Genomic DNA, 23,822 nt, shown 5'->3' with positions numbered 1-23,822 from the left:
GGGGGCAGGAAGGGGAAACCCAGCACGGGATGGAGCCACGTGCTGCACCGGAACCCCCAGCCGGGGCTCTCCTTGGTCTCAAGCACTCTGATGTGGGATGTGGGCTCCCGTATCATTTGCTATAATGGACTGATTTCTTTTGCCCCCTCTTCCTTCCTGGATTTCTTTTTCTCAGCATCTTTACAGAAAGGAAGGAGAGCGGTCCCTCTGGATCAGAGCAGAGTGTGTATCTGGGGGAAGGGGAGAGAACAGACGATCTCCTGGGCCTCTAGGAACGCATACAATCTCCGCAGAGTGCTCTACACCAGTATTTTTCAAACTGTAGTCTGTGACCCACTGGCGGACCATGGAAGCAATCCAGTAGGTCAGGACTAGCATTTTTAAACGTTATGCACAATAGTACAGAACAGAAAGCATTAGAGCACATCCCATGTAACAAGTGTAATTTACTGTGCAAAACTATCATTTTAGTCACAGTTTGGCATGTCCATGTGCATATACTGTAGACTAGATATAAAATATATTTCTCAGGGGGTAGTGGTCAAAAATTGAAACCACCTCACACCTGTGAGGATGGCTATTATGGAAAAAAATGCGGGTGAAGATGTAAAGAAAACAGAGCCCCTGCACACCGTTGGTGGGAATGCAGGACGGCGTAGCCCACCATGGAAAATTGCAGAGTGACTCCTCAAAACATAAAAAAATAGAATGACCAGGATCCCTGGGTGGCTCAGTGGTTTGGCGTCTGCCTTCGGCCCAGGGCGTGATCTTGGAGTCCCAGGATCGAGTCCCACGTCAGGCTCCCTGCATGGAGCCTGCTTCTCCCTCTGCCTGTGTCTCTGCCTCTCTCTCTCTCTCTGTATCTCTCATGAATAAATAAAATATTTTTTTATTTTTTATTTTTTTATTTTTTTTATGAATAAATAAAATCTTAAAAAAGAACCAGAATGACCATATGATCCAGCAATTCTGCAGCTGGGGTTATTTTACATTATGTTGTATTTTATCACATATTATGTTGTATTTTATCATTTATGGAAGTTTTTTAAAAGAAGTTGAAAAGGTCCTTTTTTAAAAGAAGTTGAAAAGGTCCTTTTGCGTCTGGATCTATGACTCACTAGTAGGTGAAGACCCCCTTCTATGAACTATGAACTTCTATGAGCTATGAACGCCCCACAGGTGGGCCTGCCTTCTTCTCTCTGCCTCTGCTGCACCCATGACACCCTGACTCTCCTGTTAACGAAGCAGGGGACACACAGGAGGGCTCACTAAAGATAAAAAAATCATGATGACTGATTTCCAGTCACTTTATAGCTTTAAAATGTTTTATTTTTTTCATTGAAGTATTATAACATCATTACAAAAAGAGCCTAGAGGGATCCCTGGGTGGCTCAGCGGTTTAGTGCCTGCCTTTGGCCGAGGGTGTGACCCCGGGGTCCGGAATCAAGTCCCGCATCAGGCTCCCTGCATGGAGCCTGCTTCTCCCTCTGCCTGTGTCTCTGCTTCTCTCTCTGTGTGTGTCTATTATGAATAAATAAATAAAATCTTTAAAAAAAAAAAAAAGAGCCTAGAAGTCAAAGGAAAACGCCTCTAAGCTGGGCAGTCCCAGTCAAGCCTACCGCTGCGTCTTCTCATCGCCTCTCACACCCATGCCATGAAAGTAAAGCAACGCTTTCAAGAGGGATAAAGTGTTGGTACCAAAAGCCCAGCTCCTGCTTCCTAAAGCCGGGGCATGGGCCCAAGAGTGGCCTTTCTCCTCGCCTCGAGGAAGGACCGGACTTTCTCCTGGGACAGCCGGACCGTGCCTGCCACCTCGCCAGGGCTGCTCCACGGGTCCCTGGGGCTCCCAGTGTGTGAAATCTGTTCCCCTCCCCCAGCTCCACTGGCCTCCCTGCCCCCTCCTCCAGCCTGCTACCAAAGTAAAGCAAGAGGCTTTGCAAAAAAGAGCATTCTTTTTTTTAATTAAAAAAAATTTTAAACTAAAAAATTTTTTATTATTATTATTATTTTGCATTCTTCTGATGTCCCAAGTTCAAACTGCTAAGTAGTGGATAGGATAGTGAGAGGTCACATAAGACCCAGCAAAATGCTGTTCATTAACCAGGGACTGGGACCTGGAAGACAGCCGGGCTCTGTGGACCCGGGACACTTTGCACAGTTATTCATAGGAATTTTTTTTTTTTTTTTAAATAGGATTTCTGTGGGGACTTATTCATTCTAGCACTGTAATACCAAAACAACCCAAATATGCCCTGGCAGGGAACTGGCTAAATATAGTACGTCACATCCATTCCATAGGCCACTATGCAGATGTCAGAAGGCATCAGGAAGCTCCCTACCTATGGACAGTGTAAGAATTCCAGAGAATTCCAGAATACTTCCTTGGGTGAAAAAGCTTGGCCACAATACTATGAATATATGGTATTATGCTACCTTTGTACCAAAAAGGAACGGAAAAACCAACTACCTGTAATCGTATTTGCTTGTAGTTAGATAAAGAAATTCTGGAATGGGCAGCCCTGGTGGCGCAGCAGTTTAGCGCTGCCTGCAGCCCAGGGCATGATCCTGGAGACCCTGGATCGAGTCCCACATCGGGCTCTCTGTATGATGCCTGCTTCTCCTCTGCCTGTGTCTCTGCCTCTCTCTCTCTATGAATAAATAAATAAAATCTTAAAAAAAAAATTCTGGAAGGATATGTAAGAAATTAATAGGTACATGGGCATGAGAAGTAGAAAGACAGGGACAAGGTGGGAGTGAGACATTATGTATCATTTTCTTTCTTTTTTCAAATCCAGGTAAGGTATGTGCAGGACTTGGGCGGCAAGGTGCCATACGTAGGGTATTATGTGAAAATATAGGATATGCACAATTACAGTCTTAGGCAGTATAAGAAATCATTGTGATGCTGGCTAATGGAAGGCTCAAATGAGGAATGGAGTAGGGAGGGATGCTAGGTGAGTGCTAGGTGAGTGTCCTCCCTACCTCAAAACAGTGGTTCTCAACTTAGCTATAAATTATCATCACCTGGGGGCCAGGAAAAAAATTTTTAGTACAACTTATATACAGTGAAATGCAGAAATTGTGAGTGTACAAAAGTTTAAAAAATTGGAGTACAGTTGACATATTTATCACTTTCTGTGTTTTTATTTCTGACAATGTGACTGTATTACTGATCTAAAAAATACAATAAAATGTCCTTTTTTACTTTTCAAGCTAAACATATGGGGATGCAGTACCCAAGGCAATTAGGAGTTGGCTTCTAGTCCTACCTATAGTTCGCCATGTCATGGAGCCCTGAGTTAAGTCACCCTCTCCCTGGGCCATACCTTCATCCTGTACAACAGAGGGGGTTAGACTCCATGCTCTCTCCTAGCTCTAAAATTCTCAGAGGCTAAATCCTGCCTCCTCCAGGAAGTCTCTCCAGATTGCCTCTGTCTATAGCAATCTCTCTCTCCTAAAGGCCATGCATGGCAAAGCTAGGAAGGCTCACCTGACTGCTACCACCAGACCTGCTTTCCATGGATCAGTCTGGCGTGCACATCCTTGACAGGGAGGGGCACGCACACATGGATGAGCAGGATGTGGAGGAGACCAGATGCCTGGTCCAAGAAGGAACTCAGGAAACTTAGTCCGAAGGAGAGGAATCATGCCTGCAATCATCCAAGAGAGCAAGCCAAAGAGGTGCCCCTGCATTTTCACCCAGGCAAGCAATCTAAGAGCAATCCAGAGACGGGAGTGGCCGCCTCAAGAATGAGTGAGCTTCAAGTTCCTGGAGGTGTGTGTGTGGACAGCCACAGGTCAAGGGTGCTGCAGAGGGAATGCCAACACAGGGGGGTTATGGACACCTCCAAATCCTGAGAAACTATGGTTCCTGCATACATGCTGCTCCTGAAATCACACCAATGAAACCCAAGCTGCTGGGCCTGAGGTCTGACTCCTGGCCCCATTCTTGCTCCAAGAGCCAAGTGTAGGGGGAGAGGAAGGGAAGGCCCCTATGTCGATTCCAGGAAAAGGCTCACGTATCTGGGGTGGGGTACAGGATAAGGGAGAGGTCCTCTACCACAACTATCAGGGCCACCCACAGCGACCGCCTTCTTCACCTCCTGTCCACCCCTTCCCGAACCCATCAAGTGCCACTCTGGCATTCAGCAGCCCAGAACCAGCCAGTTCCAGAACCAGCCAGCCTTCCTTTCTTCCCTCCCACCGAAAGCTCCAGTCCAGCCACCTGCCATCCCTCTCAGGCACTCTCCCTCCCCTACTGCCTGCAGACATGGGGACAAGAAGACTGTTTCCTTCCTGACGCAGGGGAACTCCGGAGCCGCCGATCTGCTGGACCATACCGCCTCCCCTTCAGACCTCAACCCCTCTCACCTGGTCAACGTCTAAAGAATCCCTGGGAGTGCCGGCAGCGTCTGGGCTGGCTCTCCTGGGTACAGCTAGATCTGGAGAACACAGAAAAGGTCAAAGGCAGGTCAGGGATATTTTGGCTTGGGCCGGAGACAGAGGAAATGTCCCTGCTGCTTTTCCTAGAGACTCATGCTTCAGGACCTCTCACAGCAGCGGGAGAGGGGCTCCGTGGAGGGGCTGCCATGTGGAAGGAGAGCTCCCTAACTGCAGTGAGCATGAACCCAAAAGGGAGGGGGGAAGCAGAAGAGAACAAGCCCCAGGCGCACCTGTCCATTTCTTGGCCGCCACCAAGGCAAAGTGTGAACAATCCAAAGGCTGTTATTGCTCGCTGACTTCTCTGCATACAGTGAGAGCGTCACGGTACTCTTATGACCCACAGCTCCTTTCCCTGCCACTGCCCAGTTACGGTACCAAAGACAAGCTGCTTAAACTCTGTGGGGGTCATTTCCTGTATATGGAGTAACATTCGCTGCCTTGTGGAGGAGGCACGAGTCCATGACCACTCTAGGATTATGCTTTTATGGGCCCACATCCACCAGCCCCAAGGGCAGGAGAGAGGGAGCTGAGGGAGCCCCCATGGCTGGCGCTTGCTCAGATGCCTTCAGATTCTGTTGCCACCCACCCCTCTCCCAGTAAGGGCGTCCTCACACCAGTTATCTATCTAGAGCTCAGATTTCAGCCTAGAGATTTTTGTCTAAGGGCTTTTAAAGGTTCCTCGCCCTGGGGGCCCTGTTGGGCATCTCTTCCCCCAGTGTCTTCTGAAAGCCCCCCACCCCCTCCCCGACATCACCAGCTCATACAGAGTCACCACGACTCCTGGATTTGGACTGCAGAGCCAAGCACTACCTCATCTCCAGCTATGTAATGTGTCCCATCTGTGTCCTGGTTGGACTGGACAACTCTTGAGCTCAGGAACTGGCCTGCTGTCCACTTCCCAAGTGCCCAATACCAGGCAGGGCCCACGAAGGTGGGCAGCTGGTCCAGATGACAGGCCATGGGGGAGGCAAAGCATCTCCTCCACTGAGCCACAGCATGGTTTTGGGTAAACATCCAACCACTCAACAACCAACCAACCATCCAAATTTTGGGGGGTAAAAATCCATCCAAGGGGACAGCCCGGGTGGCTCAGTGATTTAGCACCGGCTTTGGCCCAGGGCGTGTTCCTGGAGACCCAGGATCGAGTCCCACGTCGGGCTCCCTGCATGGAGCCTGCTTCTCCCTCTGCCCGTGTCTCTGCCTCTCTCTCTCTCTATGTCTCTCATGAATAAACAAATAAAATATATTTTTTAAATAAAATATTTTTTAAAAAAATCCATCCAAGGGAGCAGGTTTTCTCCGCTCCCTTCTGCTCTAACTTCACCGCTGACTGCTCTGTTGCTAGATACCGGGCTAAAGAGGAACTTCCTGGAGTGCTTCTCTCTCCGGGGCTGAACTGATACTGGGTCTGGTTCTCAGCTTTGTATTTTGACTTCTCTGAGGATCGCCACATCACAGCTCATCCTAAAGGGTCTTGCAAATTGGTAAAACGTGACCCCCTTGGGAGGCCGCAGACCCACCCCAGGGCCTCCCCTCCTCCTTACCCTGTGCTCTAGAATCTACCATGCGAGCAAACCCGAGACTTCACGTGTCAAAAGCCACAGTTTCCGCTTCTGCCACATGCAAATGGTCCTTTCCGGGCCCCTTCCCCCCACCCAGGGAGCAACAGTGATGCAAAAGGATGCAAAGGGGCGGGCGCTCACCTGTGCCCCGGGTGATGCAGGAGACGAGCTCCTGCAGGCGCACTTTGAATTCCTCGAAGCCGTCGGTGCGCACGGCCGTGTGCAGGTCGTGGGGCTCCTCCTGGCGCAGGCGGTGGAGCGCGTCGCGCAGGAAGCCGTGCATGTCCAGCACCTCCTGGTCCGAGGCGTAGAGCTTCATCCTGCGCACCAGCGCGCTCCCCGTGCGGATGCGCTGCAGCACGGCCTCCAGGCGGCCCATGCGGCCCGCCAGCTCCTCGTAGCAGCGCTGGTACCGCGCCGTGACCCCCGCGAGCAGCTCCTGCTCCCGCGCCAGCACGTGCTCCACCAGCTGGCGCACCCGCGCGTGGATCAGCGCCTCGGTGTCGGCGCGCGCGCGGCCCAGCTGGCTGACGGCCGAGTGCATCTGCGCGTGCGCCGCCCCGAAGGCGCCGTCCTGCTCCTGCAGCACCCGGGCCATGGTGTCCAGCTCCTCCTGGCGCTGCTGGATCTCCGCGCTGATGTCGCACTTGAGCTCGCCGTGGCTGCTGTCCAGGAGCGCGCACGAGCAGCACAGCGGCTTGGAGCAGCCTCGGCAGTAGATGCTGCGGACACACGAGGCCGGCGCGGTTGAGGGCTCTCCTGCGCCCCCCCCCCGCCCCCCAGCTCTCCTAGGGAGACTCCCCTTCGAGGGTGACCTCGAATCGTGGCATGTTCCCCGGTTCCGTCTGTGGCCAGCGCGATGGTGTCCAAACCACCAATAAAGCATTAGCACAGGGAAAGGTACTGAGGTTCCAACCGCTGGCCTCCACCCAGCCTCCACCCAGCCTCCAGCTAGCCTCCACCCAGCCTCCAGCTAGCCTCCACCCAGCCTCCACCCAGCCTCCAGCTAGCCTCCACCCAGCCTCCACCCAGCCTCCCCCTAGCCTCCACCCAGCCTCCAGCTAGCCTCCACCCAGCCTCCAGCTAGCCTCCACACACACAGGGGATCAGTGCTTCACACACTTCTGAACTTCCTTTCCCTTCGTGCGAGCAACCAGATGAGCGTCCGGATGCCTCCTTCCAGCCCTCTGTCTGCTTTAAACCACTTTGCACAGATACAGATAGCCAGGCTATGCAGCTGCTCGAAAGGATCTTAAGGAGCTGAGGCGATGCATCCCGTGTAATCCTCACTAGAGTTTCAGAGGCGAGGAGAGCTACCGTTACCCTCATTTCACAGGTGAAGAAACAGAGGCCCTCAGAGGTTAAATAATTGCCCCAAGTATCTACAACAATTCTAGTAGGTTGATACTTGGTTTACAAGAAGGATCATGCTACAAATGAGATCATGAGTCATGACTCTGTAACTTCCTCCTCTAATTTAACTTTTGCTTAGGACAACATTCCTGGAGGTCTGAGGAGTATGGGTCTAACGTATTCTCTTTAAAAGCTCCCTGAAAGGGGATCCCTGGGTGGCTCAGTGGTTCAGTGCCTGCCTTTGGCCCAGGGCGTGATCCTGGAGTCGCGGGATCGAGTCCCGCGTTGGGCTCCCAGCATGGGGCCTGCTTCCCCCTCTGCCTGTGTCTGCCTCTCTCTCTCTCATGGTCTATCATGAATAAATAAATAAAATCTTTAAAAAAAAAAAAAAGCTCCCTTAAATTCCATGTGTACCACAACTGATCCAGTCAGTCTCCCGTTATGAACAATCCAGTGATTTCCTATTTGTGCTCCCCCTGCCCCTTTATGCCAATATGGACAATGTTAGGCCGACTTTATGTGGCCTAACGCGTCTTCTGTTCTATGAAATAGGTTACAAATGATAGGAGTGCTAAATCAAACCGTATGCATGCTTTTAGTTATTTAATATATTTTAGCTAGCAGACACTTCTATGGCATTATTATAAACATTTGAGGAATATCAACCCTTTTAATCCTCCTAACAGTCCTACAGAGTAGGAATTATTATATCTTCATTTTTTTAAAAAAAGATTTTATTATTTTACTCATGAGAGACACAGAGAGAGGCAGAGACACAGGTAGAGGGAGAAGCAGGCTCCATGCAGGGAGCTCCATGTGGGACTCGATCCTGGGTCTCCAGGATCACACCCTGGGCTGAAGGCAGCACTAAACCGTTGAACTACCTGGGCTGCCCTTATATCTTCATTTTATTTTATTTTATTTTTTTTTTTAATTTTTATTTATTTATAATAGTCACACACAGAGAGAGAGAGAGAGAGAGAGGCAGAGACACAGGCAGAGGGAGAAGCAGGCTCCATGCACCGGGAGCCCGACGTGGGATTCGATCCCGGGTCTTCAGGATCACGCCCTGGGCCAAAGGCAGGCGCCAAACCGCTGCGCCACCCAGGGATCCCTATATCCTCATTTTAATGATGGGGAACCTGAACAAGAGGTACAATGACTTGTCCAAGGTGACACAATTAGTGAGTGATAGACTCTAGAGACAAACTGTAGTAGGCAGAAAATGTACTAATAATCCCCAGAACCTGTGTATGTTACCTTATATGATGGCAAGGACTTAGTACATGTGATTAAGTTAAGGATCCGGGATGGGAAGATTATCTTGGATTATCTGGGTGGACCCAGTATAATCACGAGGGTCCTTATAAGGAAAATAGAGGGGGAAGCAGGCAGGCGTGAGGAAGAAGATTTGATCATGGAAGCAGAGGTCTCATGATGCTATCCTGCTGGCTTTGAAGATGGACCGGGGTCATGAACCAAGGCAGCCCCTAGAAGTTGGAAAAGGCAAGAAGACAGATTCTCCCCAAGAGCCTCCAGAAGGAACACGGCCCTACTGACACCTTGATTTTATCTCAGTGAAACCCGTTTCAGGCTTCTGACCTCCAGAGGTACATAATAATAACAACTTTGTGATATTTCGCTATACCTTTCTCTTCCTACCATCTTGGGGCCTGTGGAGGCTTTTTTTCCTTTTTTTTTAAAGATCTTATTTATTTATTCATGAGAGATACACAGAGAGAGGCAGAGGGAGATACACAATGTAGGCAGAGGGAGAAGCAGGCTCCTCGCAGGGAGCCTGATGTGGGACTCGATCCCAGCACCAGGACCATGCCCTGAGCCAAAGGCAAACGCTCAACTGCTGAGCCACCCAGCCGTCCCAGGGCCTGTGGACGCTTGCTGGGAACAGGACTCTTAGAATGACAAGTATGTCCACAGGGCTGTGGTGCTAGGCCGTGTTTGCTGGCTATACGTGGGGTTTCCAGAACCAGAGGGAGCACACAGATCTTCTTAAAATTGAAGGTGTTTATGCGTGAGATGAAACTGAATTCCATCCAGGCAAGAGCTATGCTTACGTGAACAAAGCAAAGAACAACAGAGTGACTCCCGGTGGCAAAACAAACCAAACCAGAGTAGTCTGGGGAAAAGCAATTCATGCTTGTGGAAGCAGTGGCATGGTTCATGCCAAATTCCCAAGCAACCTTCCTGCTAAAGCCATTGGCCATAGAATTCATGTGATGCTGTACCCCTCAAGAATTTAAACTTACAAGTAAATACATAAAGGTGTAGAAAAGAAAATCAATTTGTAATGTTTTAAGCTCCCAAATTTGCAGTAATTTGTTACAGCAGCCATAGGAAACTACCATAAAACCCCAGGCAGTCTGGCTCAAGTCCATGGTCTCAAACACTCCAATGCTGCCTCTTCCAACACTCCCAGGAAAATACTGTTAGTCATTTCCCCAGAAATATTGCTGTAATTTGTTCTCACTAGCAACGATAGCCCACCTGAGGCCAGGAGAAAGGATCTTAGCTGGAGCCACTTTGGCCTCCGTTACTGAGATCAATTTGTCTTGGAACTGCTAGCAGAGACCCTGCTGGCCAACCTGACTTCAAAATTGTGGCACCAGGCACAGGGCCTCAGCTTCGCCAGCTCTCAACCTCCCCACATCCCCCGAGAAGGGAAGGCCTTAGAGCTTAAACCTCTTGATCAAACACAGGAGGACTTATTCCAGGCCAGCATAGGTTTCCTGGAGAGCCCAGAGTATGAGGGAATCATGGAGGCTGCCACTAGGTCAAGGGCCTTCAGCTCCTTCCAGCCTCGGGAAATATGATGTAAGTGACAGAGACCCAGCAGCAAGAGGCAGGGCCAGTGACTGATGTCAGTGGCAGCTGAAGCAGAGAAAAGAGCTGGACAAATGCAGATCTGACCTCGGCCCAGCGCCCTGGGCAAATACCTAACCTCCTTGCACCTCAGTGTTCTTATCTGTAAAACAGGGATAATCCCCAACTCACATGGGAGTGGAGTAGAGGATCAAATGAGAGAAGTCCTACATAAATGTTCTCAACAAAGACTGTGATTATTGTAATTGACTGAAATATTCCTACTCAACCAATGATACGAGTAACGAGAAATGCTGAGCAATTATGAAGAGAACTAGTAACTCTGCAGAGGGCAGCTTGGCACCAGCCATCAAAATCACATATGTTTTTATCCTCTGACCCAGCAATCTCTCTTACAGGTATCTGTTCTATAGCTCTATCTCTACGTCTTTGAAACAACATCTGTACAATGTCACGCAGTATGTAAGAGCAAAAAATAGAAACAATGCTAGGCAATATGTTTTATAAATTAGGATACAGCCTTACAGTGAAATCCTATGCAGCTTTAAGAAACCACAGAAGCTCTTTATATGGAAAAATCTCCATGGCAAAATGAGGATGATAATAGGAATGATAGAAAGATTAAATGAGTTTTATATATATACATACATACATAAAAGGTTAGAGTAGTGACTAGCATACAATGATGTTCAATATTTGTACTATTATAATGTATATTTTATTTTATATTTTTTAAAAAAGATTTTATTTACTTATTTGAGAGAGAGTGAGCAAGAGAGAGAGGACAAGTAGGGGGTAGAGGGAGAGGGAGAAGCCGACTCCCCATTGAGCTGGAGCCTGATGCAGGGCTTGATCCTGGGACCATGGGATCATGACCTGAGCCAAGGCAGATGCTTCTCTGACTGAGCCATCCAGGCCCCCCTATAATGTATATTTTATTTTATTTTTTTTTAAGATTTTATTTATTTATTCATAGAGACAGAGAGAGAGAGAGGCAGAGACACAGGCAGAGGGAGAAGCAGGCTCCATGCAGGGAGCCCGATGTGGGACTCGATCCAGGGTCTCCAGGATCACGCCCTGGGCTGCAGGCGGTGCTAAACCGCTGTGCCACCGGGGCTGCCCTATAATGTATATTTTAAATTAAAAAAATCAATAAGATGCTACCTATTGTGTAAGAATGAAGTAAGATGGAGTTAGGAACAGATGGGGCTAGGCAGGGCAAGATAAGAGAAAGGCCCAGAGTCAGGCTCCCATAAATACCAAGGACACTGAGAGGCCCCAGAGTCAGGCTCCTATCCATCCCAAGGAAACAGAGATAATGCAGCAAAAACAGAAAAAATAAAAAATAAAAATAAAATAAACCTGCCTCCGTAACTCCAAAATGTTAGGGAGTATCTTCCTTTGGTGGTTAGATGGACAGACCAGACCCCAAGACAGCCATATGTCAATCACTCAAGACAGCACAAAGAACTCTCAAGGCTGTGGGCTGCCTGGTTAGGTTCTCAATAAAAGGCCAGCCAGAAAGCCTTCAGCGGCAACCCTGTCGGGACCCCCCTCACTTCTGAGATCTTTCTCTGTATCTTGGCTTAATAATCTTCTATCACTTTACTCACTCTCTGTTTGTCCACGACATTCATTCTTCGACTCTGTGAGACAAGAACCTAGCTCTTCCATATCAAGACTATATTCAGGGGCCCCTGGGTGGCTCAGTGGCTGAGCATCTGCCTTTGGCTCAGGTCATGATCCTGGGGTCCTGGGATTGAATCCTGCAGTGGGCTCCCCGCAGAGAGCCTGCTTCTCCCTCTGCCTATGTCTCTGCCTCTCTCTGTCTCTCATGAATAATTTTTTAAAAAAAGACTATACTCATATTTGGTTGTATCTACATAAAGACATTTTAGAAGGACACACAAGTTGATAAAAGTGGTTCTGGGTGGGGCAGGGCAGAGGTGGAATGAGACATTTCACTGTTAAGTCCTTTAAATGGTTTTTATATTTGGGGTGCCTGGCTGGCTCAGTCAGTTGAACGTGAGACTCTTGATCTCAGGGTTCTGAGTTCAAGCCCCACACTGGGGGTAGAGCGTACATTTAAAAACAACTGTTCTAATGAAATCTTTTGACTGCTTTCATGTTTGAACCTTGTGAATGGATGCCTATTTTCTAAATGAGAGAAGAGAACACAAGTCAATGTGGGCAACCACATAGTGCATAGAAATAGAGAACTAAAGCTTGCTGTCACTTTCCCTGCTTTGGACCCTGGGAAGGGCTGAGTCTGAACTCAGCCTCCCTTCCTTAGGAGGAATGTTCCAGAGCTACCTTGGTGGCTCAGCAGTTGAGCATCTGCCTCCAGCTCAGGGTGTGATCTGGGCCAGGGATCGAGTCCCACATCAGGCTCCCTGCTGGGAGCCTGCTTCTCCCTGTACACCTAGGGTAGCCTGGCTGGCGGTAGAGCAAGACTTTCTGGGTTGACCCCAGTCTCTGCTAGGGCCTTACTCTGAAGCCCCATCTCCCCTAAATGGGTCCTCCTAGGGCAAGTGGCCACTGCTCCCCCACTGGACAGAGCAGACAATTGGCAGCAGGTTTCCGTGAGGTGGTTGGCCTGCATCAGACTCCCTGGGTCTGAAAGCTCCCAGCCTTCTGATAAGACCGAGGTGCAGACCATAAATTGGAGTGGCTCATCAACGGGCTGCCCCCCGGGACCAGGACTTCCTTGGCCTAAGATTCCTTCACCCTCATTCAAGGGACCCTCACTGAGCAGCACCTGTGTGCTTGGCACTTTGCGGAAGGCAAGGTGAGGTGGGCACATGCCCACAAGGAGCTCCATGACAAAAACCAGAACTTAGACACAGACATAGAAAATAGCTCTGAAGCAAAATGACAGTAATTTGCTCCTGGATTACTCAAAAGAATGAACTAAAACAGCATAGAATTAATAAGAAGTTGCTCCAGAAAGTGGCTGGAATATTACAGAATTAAGAGTCGAAAATCACTTAATTCTAGCCTAGCAATTCAGATGAAAAGAGATATGGAAAAAAATTTCGATGCTCTCATTCACAAACAGCAATTTGCAAATGCTTAAAAAACAAACCCAAACAAACTGTAGACGTAATTCTAGCAAAAAGTATACATATGGAAAAAAAAGACAAAACTACTGAGAAAAATCTAAAAAACAGGAAGATGTACCCAGGTCCCAATGAAGGAGGCTAAATATTAATGATTATCAATTCTTCTCAAGTTAGTATAAAGGGTTAAGGGAATTTTAATCAAATCACAGATGAGATTTTGAAACTGTACTGACTGATTCTACATTTCACAGGATGGAATAAACAGATCAAATAGTTAAGAAATTTTGGGGAAGCCAGTGTCAGGAAGGGGAATTTTCTCTGCCAAGATAACATAGGACAGAATGTCCATTAAGAGAGTACATGTGGGGGCACCTGGGTGGCTCGGTTTGTTAAGCGTCTGGCTGTTGGTTTTGGCTCAGGTCATGATCTCAGGGTCATGGGATCGAGCCCCATGTCGGGCTCCGCACTGGGCGTGAAGTCTGCTTAATATTCTCGCCCTCTCCCTCTACCCCTTCCCCAAAGCACATGCTGTCTGTCTGTCTCTCTCTCAAATAAATAAATAAATAAATAAATAAATAAATAAATAAATCTTAAAAAAAAAAAAAAAAAAGAAGAGTATGTGTGGAGCTAGTCTCAGAGTAATGAGAAAGATGAGCAGAACAGACTAGATAGTCCTGAAATAGGCCCTGGCATCTATAATAATGTGACATTTTATGGAATACAGAAAGCATCCCACACTAATGGACATTAAACAATTCCATTCAGCAACTGGAATCAAGAAAACTGGCTACCCAGGGGCAAAAAAGCAAGTTAGAGCTTGCTTCATATATCACACTTCAACACATTTGTGATGGGTCACAGAATTAAAGATGAACCCTAATGATATGATATGCTAGTTGACTGTTTACTTATGATGGTAAAGACCTTATAACCTCTGAAGAAATGGAAGAAATCATACAATCGACGGATGCGACTACCTAAAAATTCAAAACTACGTATTTTCTGGAAAGGCATTCACAACTGTCTATCATGAGAAAAGCAAGTTACAGAATGCCACACACTGTTCGTTTTGGTTTAGATGATTATAGAGATCCCAAGAGGGAGAGAAAACAGTCTACATTGATGGGAGTTAGTCACTTCTTTCTCTTTCTCCCTCCCTCCCCCTTTTCATCTATTTAGATCTTCCAAAAATTTCCATAATCACTTCAAAGTAAAGGAGTTTGGGCTTTAAATAGAAGGCAATGGAGACCTCAAAAAACATTCCATCTGGGAATTACAAAACTCTTCCTCTTCTTCCCTGAGATGGGTTGTTTCGCTTATCCATTTATGACTGTTCAGTGAACTATGTTGTTAATATTTTTTTCATTTTTTAAAGATTTTTAAAAATTTATTTATTAATGAGAGAGAGAGAGAGAGAGACAGAGACACAGGCAGAGGGAGAAGCAGGCTCCATGCAGGGAGCCCAACGTGGGACTCGATCCCGGGTCTCCAGGATCAGGCCCTGGGCTGAAGGCGGCGCTAAACGCTGAGCCACTGGGGCTGCCCTTTTTTTCATTTTTTAAAAGATTTTTAAATTTATTTATTGATGAGAGAGAGGCAAAGGCATAGGCAGAGGGAGAAGCAGGCTCCCTGTGGGGAGCTCAAGGTGGGACTCGATCCCAGGACTCCAGGATCACGCCTTTAGCCAAAGGCCGACACTCAACCACTGAGCCATCCAGGTGCCCATGTTGTTAATATTTTAATAAAAGCCTCACATTGGTGGCAGCAGAGGCGACTAGTGACCCCGTGTGAACAAAGCTGCTCTCAGGGATCCATGTGCATCATCTTCCTTAAGTTCGATCCTCGTCCTGTTTCCAGAAATGCATACAGGCTCGTCCTGGGGCCAACAGGGATGAATTTTACCACAGACCGTCCAGGTTGGCTGACCTCTGGGGGACAAGGAGGTCCTCAGTGGGCGTGACATGGAGGAAGGCAAGGAAGGGGGCGCGTGGCTGGGCCTCAGCACGCGGACCCACTGGCCGCGCTCACCGACCACCTGCAGCCAAGCGAGAGCGGGGCGCCCGGGCCGAGGTGAGCTGGCGGCCCACCTTCGGACCACAGACGCGGCCAGCCTGTCCTGCCCGGAGAGGGCACCCACGGAGGGCCACCTGCACAGCGGCTTTAACCTCCCTGCCGGCCTGAGCACAGACAAGGCAGCTGTCCTCGGCTACTACGGAAACGGGGGTGGGGAGCCCCCGCGGGTGATCCTGGCACCAGGGGCCCGTGCAGCAAGCAGGGCACTGCGGGAGACGCCGGGGGAGCCATGCTCTGGGAGCAGCTCCTCCTGGGACATCCCCATTGCCCGCTCCCGACCGAACGTGCTCAAGGATGGCGAGGTCTGAGTGGGCAGATCTGCTGGGGCCAGCAGAGCACCCTCCTCCTTCTCTAGCCCTGGGACACCGAGGCAGGCGGCTGTGCTGCCCTGGGAGGCTCAAGGTGACTGGGCCCCCACACTCGGCCAGCGGGGACCCGATGGACACACTATTCTTCGCTCCTCCTCTCCTAACTGCTCCCCTCCTGGACCAGTACACTTGGAAACTCAAAAATAATGAAATGAAATGAAATGAAATGAAATGAAATGAAATGAAATGAAATGAAATGAAATGAAATGAAATGAAAGCCTCAACAGGTCTCCTGGGTTCTCGGTGTCCCCATCCGAAAGCTGCCTATGTCTACATTGCTCTGCCAGAGGCTACGTGACAGCAGGAAGGGTAGAGGACAGCTTTGGGCCTGAATCTGGTCCCTTTTCATTTCTAGCTACGAGGACTTGAGCAGGGATCCCCGGGTGGCACAGCGGTTTAGCGCCTGCCTTTGGCCCAGGGCGCAATCCTAGAGACCAGGGATCAAGTCCCACGTCGGGCTCCCTGCATGGAGCCTGCTTCTCCCTCTGCCTGGGTCTCTGCCTCTCTCTCTCTCTCTCTCTCTGTCTATCATGAATAAATAAATAAAATCTTAAAAAAAAAAAGAAAGGACTTGAGCAAATGACTTTCTTAGAGTCTTTACTTCCCTGTCTATAAAATGGGGATAAATAACGATGCCTCTCATAGACCGTTGCAAGGACAAAGGGGGGCTGGTCTATGTGAAGTCAGCTGCACAGAGCCAGCTCCACAGTGGACATTCTGGAACCATGTAAGAAGGGGAGGCATTAACTACACATGTACATATGGCAGGGCAAGCCCTCCTTTGGGTGGGCAAAGCCCTCAATCTCAAACAGTAGGAAACATCACATTGAGCATGGTCTCCAGGCTGCCCTCCTTCCTACTGCAGCCAGGCCACATCTCCTGCTGGGACCAGGACGGCATACCTACCACTTCCACTGTTCTAGGGAACAGGGTAGCTTGGAAATGCAGGAAGCGAAAATCCTATGAAAGTGGGACCTGCGCAGGAGAGCTGGTCCTAGAGCAGGACTCCGGGGCAGGGCCCGGCTTGCCTGAATGGCAACTGCAAAACTCTCTCCTCTAGCACCTTCACCTCCAAAGAATGTTAGGGAGCTTTCACTTTGGCGGAGCAGAAGAAGGAGCAGCCTCCCTTGGAAACTCAAATTATTAGCTATAGGGCAAGTAAAAGGGATCCGTCAGTCATTTCCACAGGAGTATGAATGCATTTAATCAGGACTGGTTTCCTGAAGTCTGCGGAGGGGACAGAGTTGAGGAGAGATTTCTGAAGCCGGGAGTGGAGCTGGGTAAGTACAGAGCCTGGGACACTGAGAGTAAAAGCACTATTCCAGTTGACCTCCCCTCTTCCACCCATTCTTTGGTTGAGAAGGTGGTGACAAAGGTGGGGGAACCCGAGGGCTCAGGGAGGAAGATACTAGAAAAGAAGCAGCAAGGAAAAGTGAGAGGAGAAAGCCTTGTCTGTCTCACATGGCCATCTTATGCCGACCCCACACCCAAGAATGACAAAGAGGAAGTTTGTGCTTTCCCTCCCCACTCTTTTCTCTACAGTCCCTGCTCCCAAGTCAGAGGACCATACCCCTGGTGGACAGTGTTCTCTCAGCCACACCACTGTCCTATATATGGCAGTTAATGGCACTACCATTGAAAGGCCAGGCAAGCCAGAGACCAAGGGGAATGCCAGATACACCCCCCACCACCACTTCAACAACTCCTCTTTAATTCTTGTTGATTCCTTTCATTTACCCAAAAAAGATTTATGAAGTACCAACTATGTGCAGGTGTGGTGCTAGGATGTAAAAGTGCTCAAGGTGGAATCCTGGTTCTTATATTTGACTCATCAGTTCCCATTGCAATAACCTTTGTTCTTGCCTCAGTAATGACTTATCTCCTTTGGTGCTGTCCCCTAAGACCTCCCTGCCTCTGGTCTCTCCAATCAACCCTTCCCAGTGGCCACCAACATGATATTTCTAAAATGCAATGACCATCATGCGCTGAGATGACTACAACGATGCCCCTCAGAAGTACAGTTGAAACGGCATCAACTGCAAGACAATTTTTAAATCATCACATAAGTCATATGTTAATAAGAGAGTCAATTTTTGGAACAATGATAGATAACTTAGGGGAATTCACTGAGTTTTATAAAAATGCACTACAGTTATACAGTATTGAATACCAGTGTACATTGATAAAATAGGAACTTAGGTGCCAGGAAATGTTGCAAGACACCAGGACAAGGTTTATCACATAGGTAAGTATAGTGATTGTCAAATTATTTAAGTCCAATCTAGGGACACCTGGGTGGCTCAGCAGTTGAGCATCTGCCTTCGGCTCAGAATGAAATCTCGAAGTTCCTGGATTGAGTCCCATATCAGGCTCCCTGCATGGAGCCTGCTTCTCCCTCTGCCTGTGTCTCTGCCTCTCTCTCTCTCTCTCTCTCTCTCTCTGTCTCTCATGAATAAATAAGTAAAATCTTAAAAAAAAAAAAAGTCTAATCTAATTTGGGGTGCCTGTGGGGCTCTGTCGGTTGGGCATCTAATCTTGGTTTTGGCTCAGGCCATGGTCTCAGGGTAGCAAGATCGAGCCCTGCCATTGGGCTCCACACTCAGCAGGGAGTCTTCTTCTCTCTCCCTCCCCCTCCATGTGCACATGCTCTCTCCTGCTGTCTCTCTCTCTCTCTAAAATAAATAAATATATCTTTAAATCGATCTAATTTCAGTAAAGGAGATGGCAAAAGAGACAGAAATAGCTAAAACAATCAATTAAAGCCATGAATGAGAAAACGTTATTTGATGATTAGGTTAACAATAACTTAACACTGTATTAATTATGTGACATATGGTATAAAGAGGCAGCTCTTCTACTTAGCCATACTAATCTTGAAATACTTCTCCAAATTTCAGCTTTGGCAGAACAAATACAAACTGTAAAAGATGCCAAAGCAGGAATTTGTTACAAAATTCAACAGCTAAGGTTAATCATTAAATATTAATAGAATCTCGTAAAGTAGAAAACTGGCAGTAACTCCTTATATGTGACAAACAATTCTGATAGTCTCAAGTACGTTTATCACAATGTGTATAAAATGATTTTATGTAACTCAATGTATACTGTGGTTCTGAACTTCATTATTCATTCAACGGTCATCAAATAAATCAGTTGCCCCCAACTGAAATAATACTATTAAGATTATGAGTTAGAAAAACCTGGAAACAAAAAATTAAAGCTTGTAATACTAACAGTGATAGAGGAAAATGAGAAGGAAAAGAAAGGGGGGAAGCCTGGGTGGCTCAGTGGTTTAGCGCCGCCTTTGGCCCAGGTTGTGATCCTGGGGACCTGGGATGGAGTTCCACGTTGAGCTCCATGCATGGAGCCTGCTTCTTCCTCTGCCTGTGTCTCTGCCTCTCTCTCTTTCTCTTTGTCTCTCATGAATAAATAAATAAAATCTTAAAAAAAAAAAGAAAAGGAAGAGGGAAAAAGAGGAAGAGGAAAAAAATTTCACTGAAATAATGTAAATAATAAGTAATAAGAATTTTTATTTTTATTATTTTATTTTCTAAGATTTTATTTATTAATTTATTTGACATAGAGGGAGAGAGAGAATGCATGAGCAAGGGGAGGAGCAGAGGGGGAGTGAGAAAGAATCCCCAAGTAGATTCCATGCTGATTCAGAGTGCTAAATGGGGCTCAATCTCACCAAACTGAGGTCATGACCTAAACTGAAACAGAGTCAAATGTATAACAAACTGAGCCACCCAGGTACTCTGAAATAAAAGGAATTTTTAGATTGAAGAAGCCTGCCAGGTTCTAGAATAATCTGATACAAAATGCTCAACATGAAGACACTTTGGTTAAATTAATAAACTTCAAGAATGAAAATGTCTTTAAGTCTCAAGACAGAAAAAGCAAATACATTTGGCCTCAGGACTCTCCTCATGAGCATTTGATGCTGAAAGACAATGTATCAAAGTCTATAGAATTCTACAGGCAACAGTATGACCCAGGTACATTATACCCAGCTAAGATATCATTCAACAGCAACTGATAGACATTTTCAATGCCAAGAGAGCCTGGGAATTGAGACAACTTATTGACAACATCCATCCAATTAAGAGGTGGATCAAAATAAAGAATTTGCAAGAAGGAATGCTAGAGTACAAGGCCCAGGGTCATGCATGAGAGCCATCTTAACATAGAACTAAGATAGGTAGATGAGAATGGGCCATGGTGCTCTTTTCCAGCAGAGACCCTATCACAATTGTCTAAAAATGGAACTGTTTCATTAAAAGCAAACTACAATGACTCTAACCTCTTAATGTATTAGCAATTTTTTTTTTTTTGCTTACTCTTAAATATTTTAGGAAGCTTTTTTTTTTAAAGAATATATTTATTTATTCATGAGAAACACTGACAAAGAGGCAGAGATGTAGGCAGAGGGAGAGGCAGACTTTCTGCGCGGAACCCAACATGGGACTTGATCCCAGGACCCCAGGATCACAACCCGAGCCAAAGGCAGACACTCAACCACTGAGCCACCCAGGTGCCCTATTTTAGAAAACATTTTAAGATGAAGAAATATTTCTTTGAAGTTTAGTAAGTCCAATCTTACTTCAGTATCTTTTTCTTCTGTTAAAGTCAAGGAAAATTAAATTTATTATTGCTTAAATAGCATGCTTCTTTTTAATAATCCACTTCTGAGGGGGAAAACACTGAGTTCTGAACAAGCAACTTGCAGAATCCCTTTTTTGCAATTCAGCCTGGTTGTTAATTGAGGACTGTCTGAATGTAGAGGCCAGCAGTGCCAGGAGAGGCTTTGCAGTCAGGAAATCCTGCACCCATTTGGGCCTTGGCTCAGACAAGATCTTCTATTTGGGTTAGCTCCCATTAATGCACTGGCCTCTTGCCTCACTTATACAATGGGAACAATCCTCTGCTCCTCAATCATCTTTCAAGAAGGTGTGAGAATTAAGGAAACAACCCAAGAAAAAGAGCTCAAAGAAGGAAAATACTGTTATATTAATAAGGGGGATCCTCCTACCAGAAGAGCCCATTCTCTGCCTATATAGGAAGAGGGAAAGCTTCCTGTTGGAAAGGGACTGCCCAGGTTCCAAGGGGTTGGGGAGCTTCACTTGAGGCTGGCTTCAAACCTGTCCCCTGCACAGACAGGTATCTGATCCAATCAGAAACACACTCAAACTAGGCTTAGAATTTGGGAAGAGATTCTTACTCTCTCCCACTGGATTTGAGGATGACGGGGTCTAACAAGGGCCTCTGGAGCTGCTGTAATCATTTGGCAAGCAACAGGGAGAAATCCTTCTGTGAATAGAGCTTGGAGGAAAGCCACATCACAAGAAATACGGGGAAAATAGGTCCTGGTGACACAATTTGAATATCTAATCAAGTAGGGTCAGAAGCCAGCCACAACCCTATTCACTCCTCACATCGGCCATTCATTCATTTTTGCTTATGCCTCTAACTAAACATTTGTTACTAATTTACACATTTGTTTCAGTTGTAACTTATACAGACAAGATTCTTTGAGGCATAGCTCCCATGTCCCTTCATCCACACATTCAACCAAATCTACCTTCCAGCTCTACCCCCCCACCCCACCTGCCACCATGAAAGGAAAAGCAGTTGCTCTTGGCTATGAAAACAAGTCCCCTGGGTGAGTTCATAGGAAAAAAAAATGGGTGATTTGACTGTGCCTGAACTCCTGGGAGCAGCCTTCACCCCGTTTGTGCGGTGCTCCTGGGCCAGCTTTCAATCCCAGTACAATCCCCAGGAAGGTGCAACTTACACAGCTATGGTGCAGGAGGCACTCTCAGGAGGCACTTGCTTGGTTCAGGAGGCACTCTCAGGAGGCACTTGCTTGGTTCAGGAGGTCAGGGGGGCTCCCCAGAGTTGGCACCTAAGGTATCTGGCCTTCCTCCTCCAAGCCTTGACCTTACAAGGGCCCTGACAGGATGTCTTTTCCATATCCTTCTCAGCTAGACGCCCTTCGCTTCCTTGCCACCAGCTCTGCCACTGCATGCTGGCCACCTCTGCCCTGAATCTTTCCCCTGGGCTGTCCAGCCTGCTTCTCCTTGACCCGTTGTGAATTATCCCAACTTCAAGTCTCAGGAACCCTCTCCCCAATTTATGATCTCATCACACCTTTCAAACTGGATTAATAGGTCTTTTGTTTTTTCCACTCAACTAATCCAAACACTTTCTGGCTATAAGCTTTGATGGCCCTGGATTAATTCCCCCACCCCATCTGGCCATGCTTTGGGATCTGAGACCCAGATGTGGGTGCTCTCCTAGACCTATATTACTCTTGGGTGGAAGACACTCCCCATCCCTCCCAAATACACACAATGGAGAGGCTGGCAGCCACCTGGACCTCCCTCCAGGTCAGGTAGGCCCTGGGAGTGTGAGATTTGGGCATTTTCCCCAGCCTTCCATCTCCACATTCTTGTAGGCCTCACCCCCACCTGGACCATGGCCTCAGTCTCCTAATGGGGCTCCTTTTTCCCTGGTGCTGATTCTTTGTTTCAGTCTTTGCTAGATACATATAAACCCAACACTATGGTGGTCAATCTCTTCAAATTCTTTGTGGAATGGGGTGAAATGCAAAGAAGCATGCAGCCAAAGAAACAAACACTCACCTCCCATCTCCCAAACGTACCGCTTTACAGAACCACAGCGCAGAGAGAGAATCTAATCCTCCCACCCTCTGCCTTAACACCCATCAGTGGTTTTGAACAGAGCCCCTGCTAGGGTCCCCTTCAGAGTACGTCCTATAAGCCATTCCCCTGGTAAAACAAGAGTAAACTGAGTGAAAAAGGAGCAAGCTGAGAACATTCTATGTTCCAGAAATGATAGGCTAGAGTCCTATCACCAGGCTCCCCCATGTCTGACTCCAGCTCCCCCTTCCAGCGCCTGCCTTCAGGCATACCCTTTACTTTGCAATTCCTGAAATGCAACGGACTCACTAGTGCCTCTGCCTTTGTACCTGCTGCCCCCACACCATTTCTTCTTTCTTACACATCAGGCTAAACGTGACACCCTCTTGGAGGCTACCTTCCTCAGCCAATGTCTTTTCTAAGATGACTCACTTTTGTGCCTGTGCTCCTCTCCTTTCTGCCCTTAACAACGGACTGAGCACACACGCAGCCCTGTGCCAAGCAGGGATACTAACTAGCAAGGGAAAGTTTAAGATAGAGGACAGTGCGAAATTATTCAACCTCAGGGTGAGCAGGTTTCCTGTTGGCCTTACAGCCTTGGTGGTTAGTTGTAGATCTGGTTTTTCTACCACACTATGACCTCACAGAGCACCACAACTGTATCTGTCTGTATTTACACTCTAGTCCCCTAGCAGATGGCCTAACACATAGGAGGAAGTAAGCTGAAAAAAATGTACTCCGTGGAGGTGGTGATATCAGCCCCAAGGCAGACACTGCCAGGCTGAGTTCTAAGTTCAAAGCCACCTCTGGTGCTGCTCCCCAACCTGGGTCTGAAATCAACTCAGCATCAATGGATGGAGTGGTCTTTCATGAATAAATAAATAAATAAAATCTTAAGAAAAGAAAAAAAAGAAAAGAAAAGAAAGAAAAAAGAAAAAAGAAAAGAAAAGAAAAGAAAAGAAAAAAGAAAAGAAAAAAAAAAGAAAAGAAAAGAAAAAAGAAAGGGGGGCTGGGGATCCCTGGGTGGCTCAGCGGTTTGGTGCCTGCCTTTGGTCCAGGGTGTGATCCTGGAGTCCCAGGATTGAGTCCCACATCGGGCTCCAAGCATGGAGCCTGCTTCTCCCTCTGCCTGTGTCTCTGCCTTTCTCTCTCTCTCAGTCTGTGTCTCTCATAAATAAATAAATAAAATATTTAAAAAAGAAAAAAGAAAGGGGGGGCAGCCCGGGTGGCTTAGCGGTTCAGTGCCACCTTCAGCCCAGGGCGTGATCCTGGAGACCTAGGATCCAGTCCCGCATTGGGCTCCCCTCAGGGAGCCTGCTTCTCCCTCTGCCTGTGTCTCTGCCTCTCTCTCTCTCTATGTCTCTCATGAATAAATAAATAAAATCTTAAAAAAATATATATGTATATATATCTATATTTATATATATACAAATATATATATATATATATATATATATA

General features: G+C 47.3%; 1 protein-coding gene and 2 pseudogenes across 13 annotated transcripts in view; 2 read left to right on the top strand and 1 right to left on the bottom strand.

Moving 5' to 3' along the window:
- PML (PML nuclear body scaffold) overlaps nucleotides 1-23,822 on the bottom strand; it is a 46,074-nt gene that overhangs the window by 15,283 nt on the left and 6,969 nt on the right. For all 13 annotated transcript variants that reach the window (XR_007407497.1, XM_025472208.3, XM_025472209.3 and 10 more), the window contains exons 3-4: nucleotides 6,147-6,727; nucleotides 4,372-4,442 (exon numbers count right to left, since the gene is read on the bottom strand). Coding sequence is in view for 12 of the 13 variants with exons in the window: in XM_025472208.3 (XP_025327993.1) it covers nucleotides 4,372-4,442; nucleotides 6,147-6,727 (652 nt within the window). In the remaining variant the exon portion in view is untranslated. The remainder of the gene's footprint in view (nucleotides 1-4,371; nucleotides 4,443-6,146; nucleotides 6,728-23,822) is intronic.
- LOC118352928 (60S ribosomal protein L35a-like) lies at nucleotides 9,287-9,619 on the top strand (annotated as a pseudogene).
- On the top strand, nucleotides 15,075-15,642 carry LOC112675610 (transport and Golgi organization protein 2 homolog; annotated as a pseudogene).

Source organism: Canis lupus, chromosome 30 (assembly GCF_003254725.2).
Source record: "Canis lupus dingo isolate Sandy chromosome 30, ASM325472v2, whole genome shotgun sequence".
NCBI lineage: Eukaryota > Metazoa > Chordata > Mammalia > Carnivora > Canidae > Canis > Canis lupus.
Note: the sequence above shows the minus strand (reverse complement) of the source record. Positions and strands in the feature narration are given on the sequence as shown.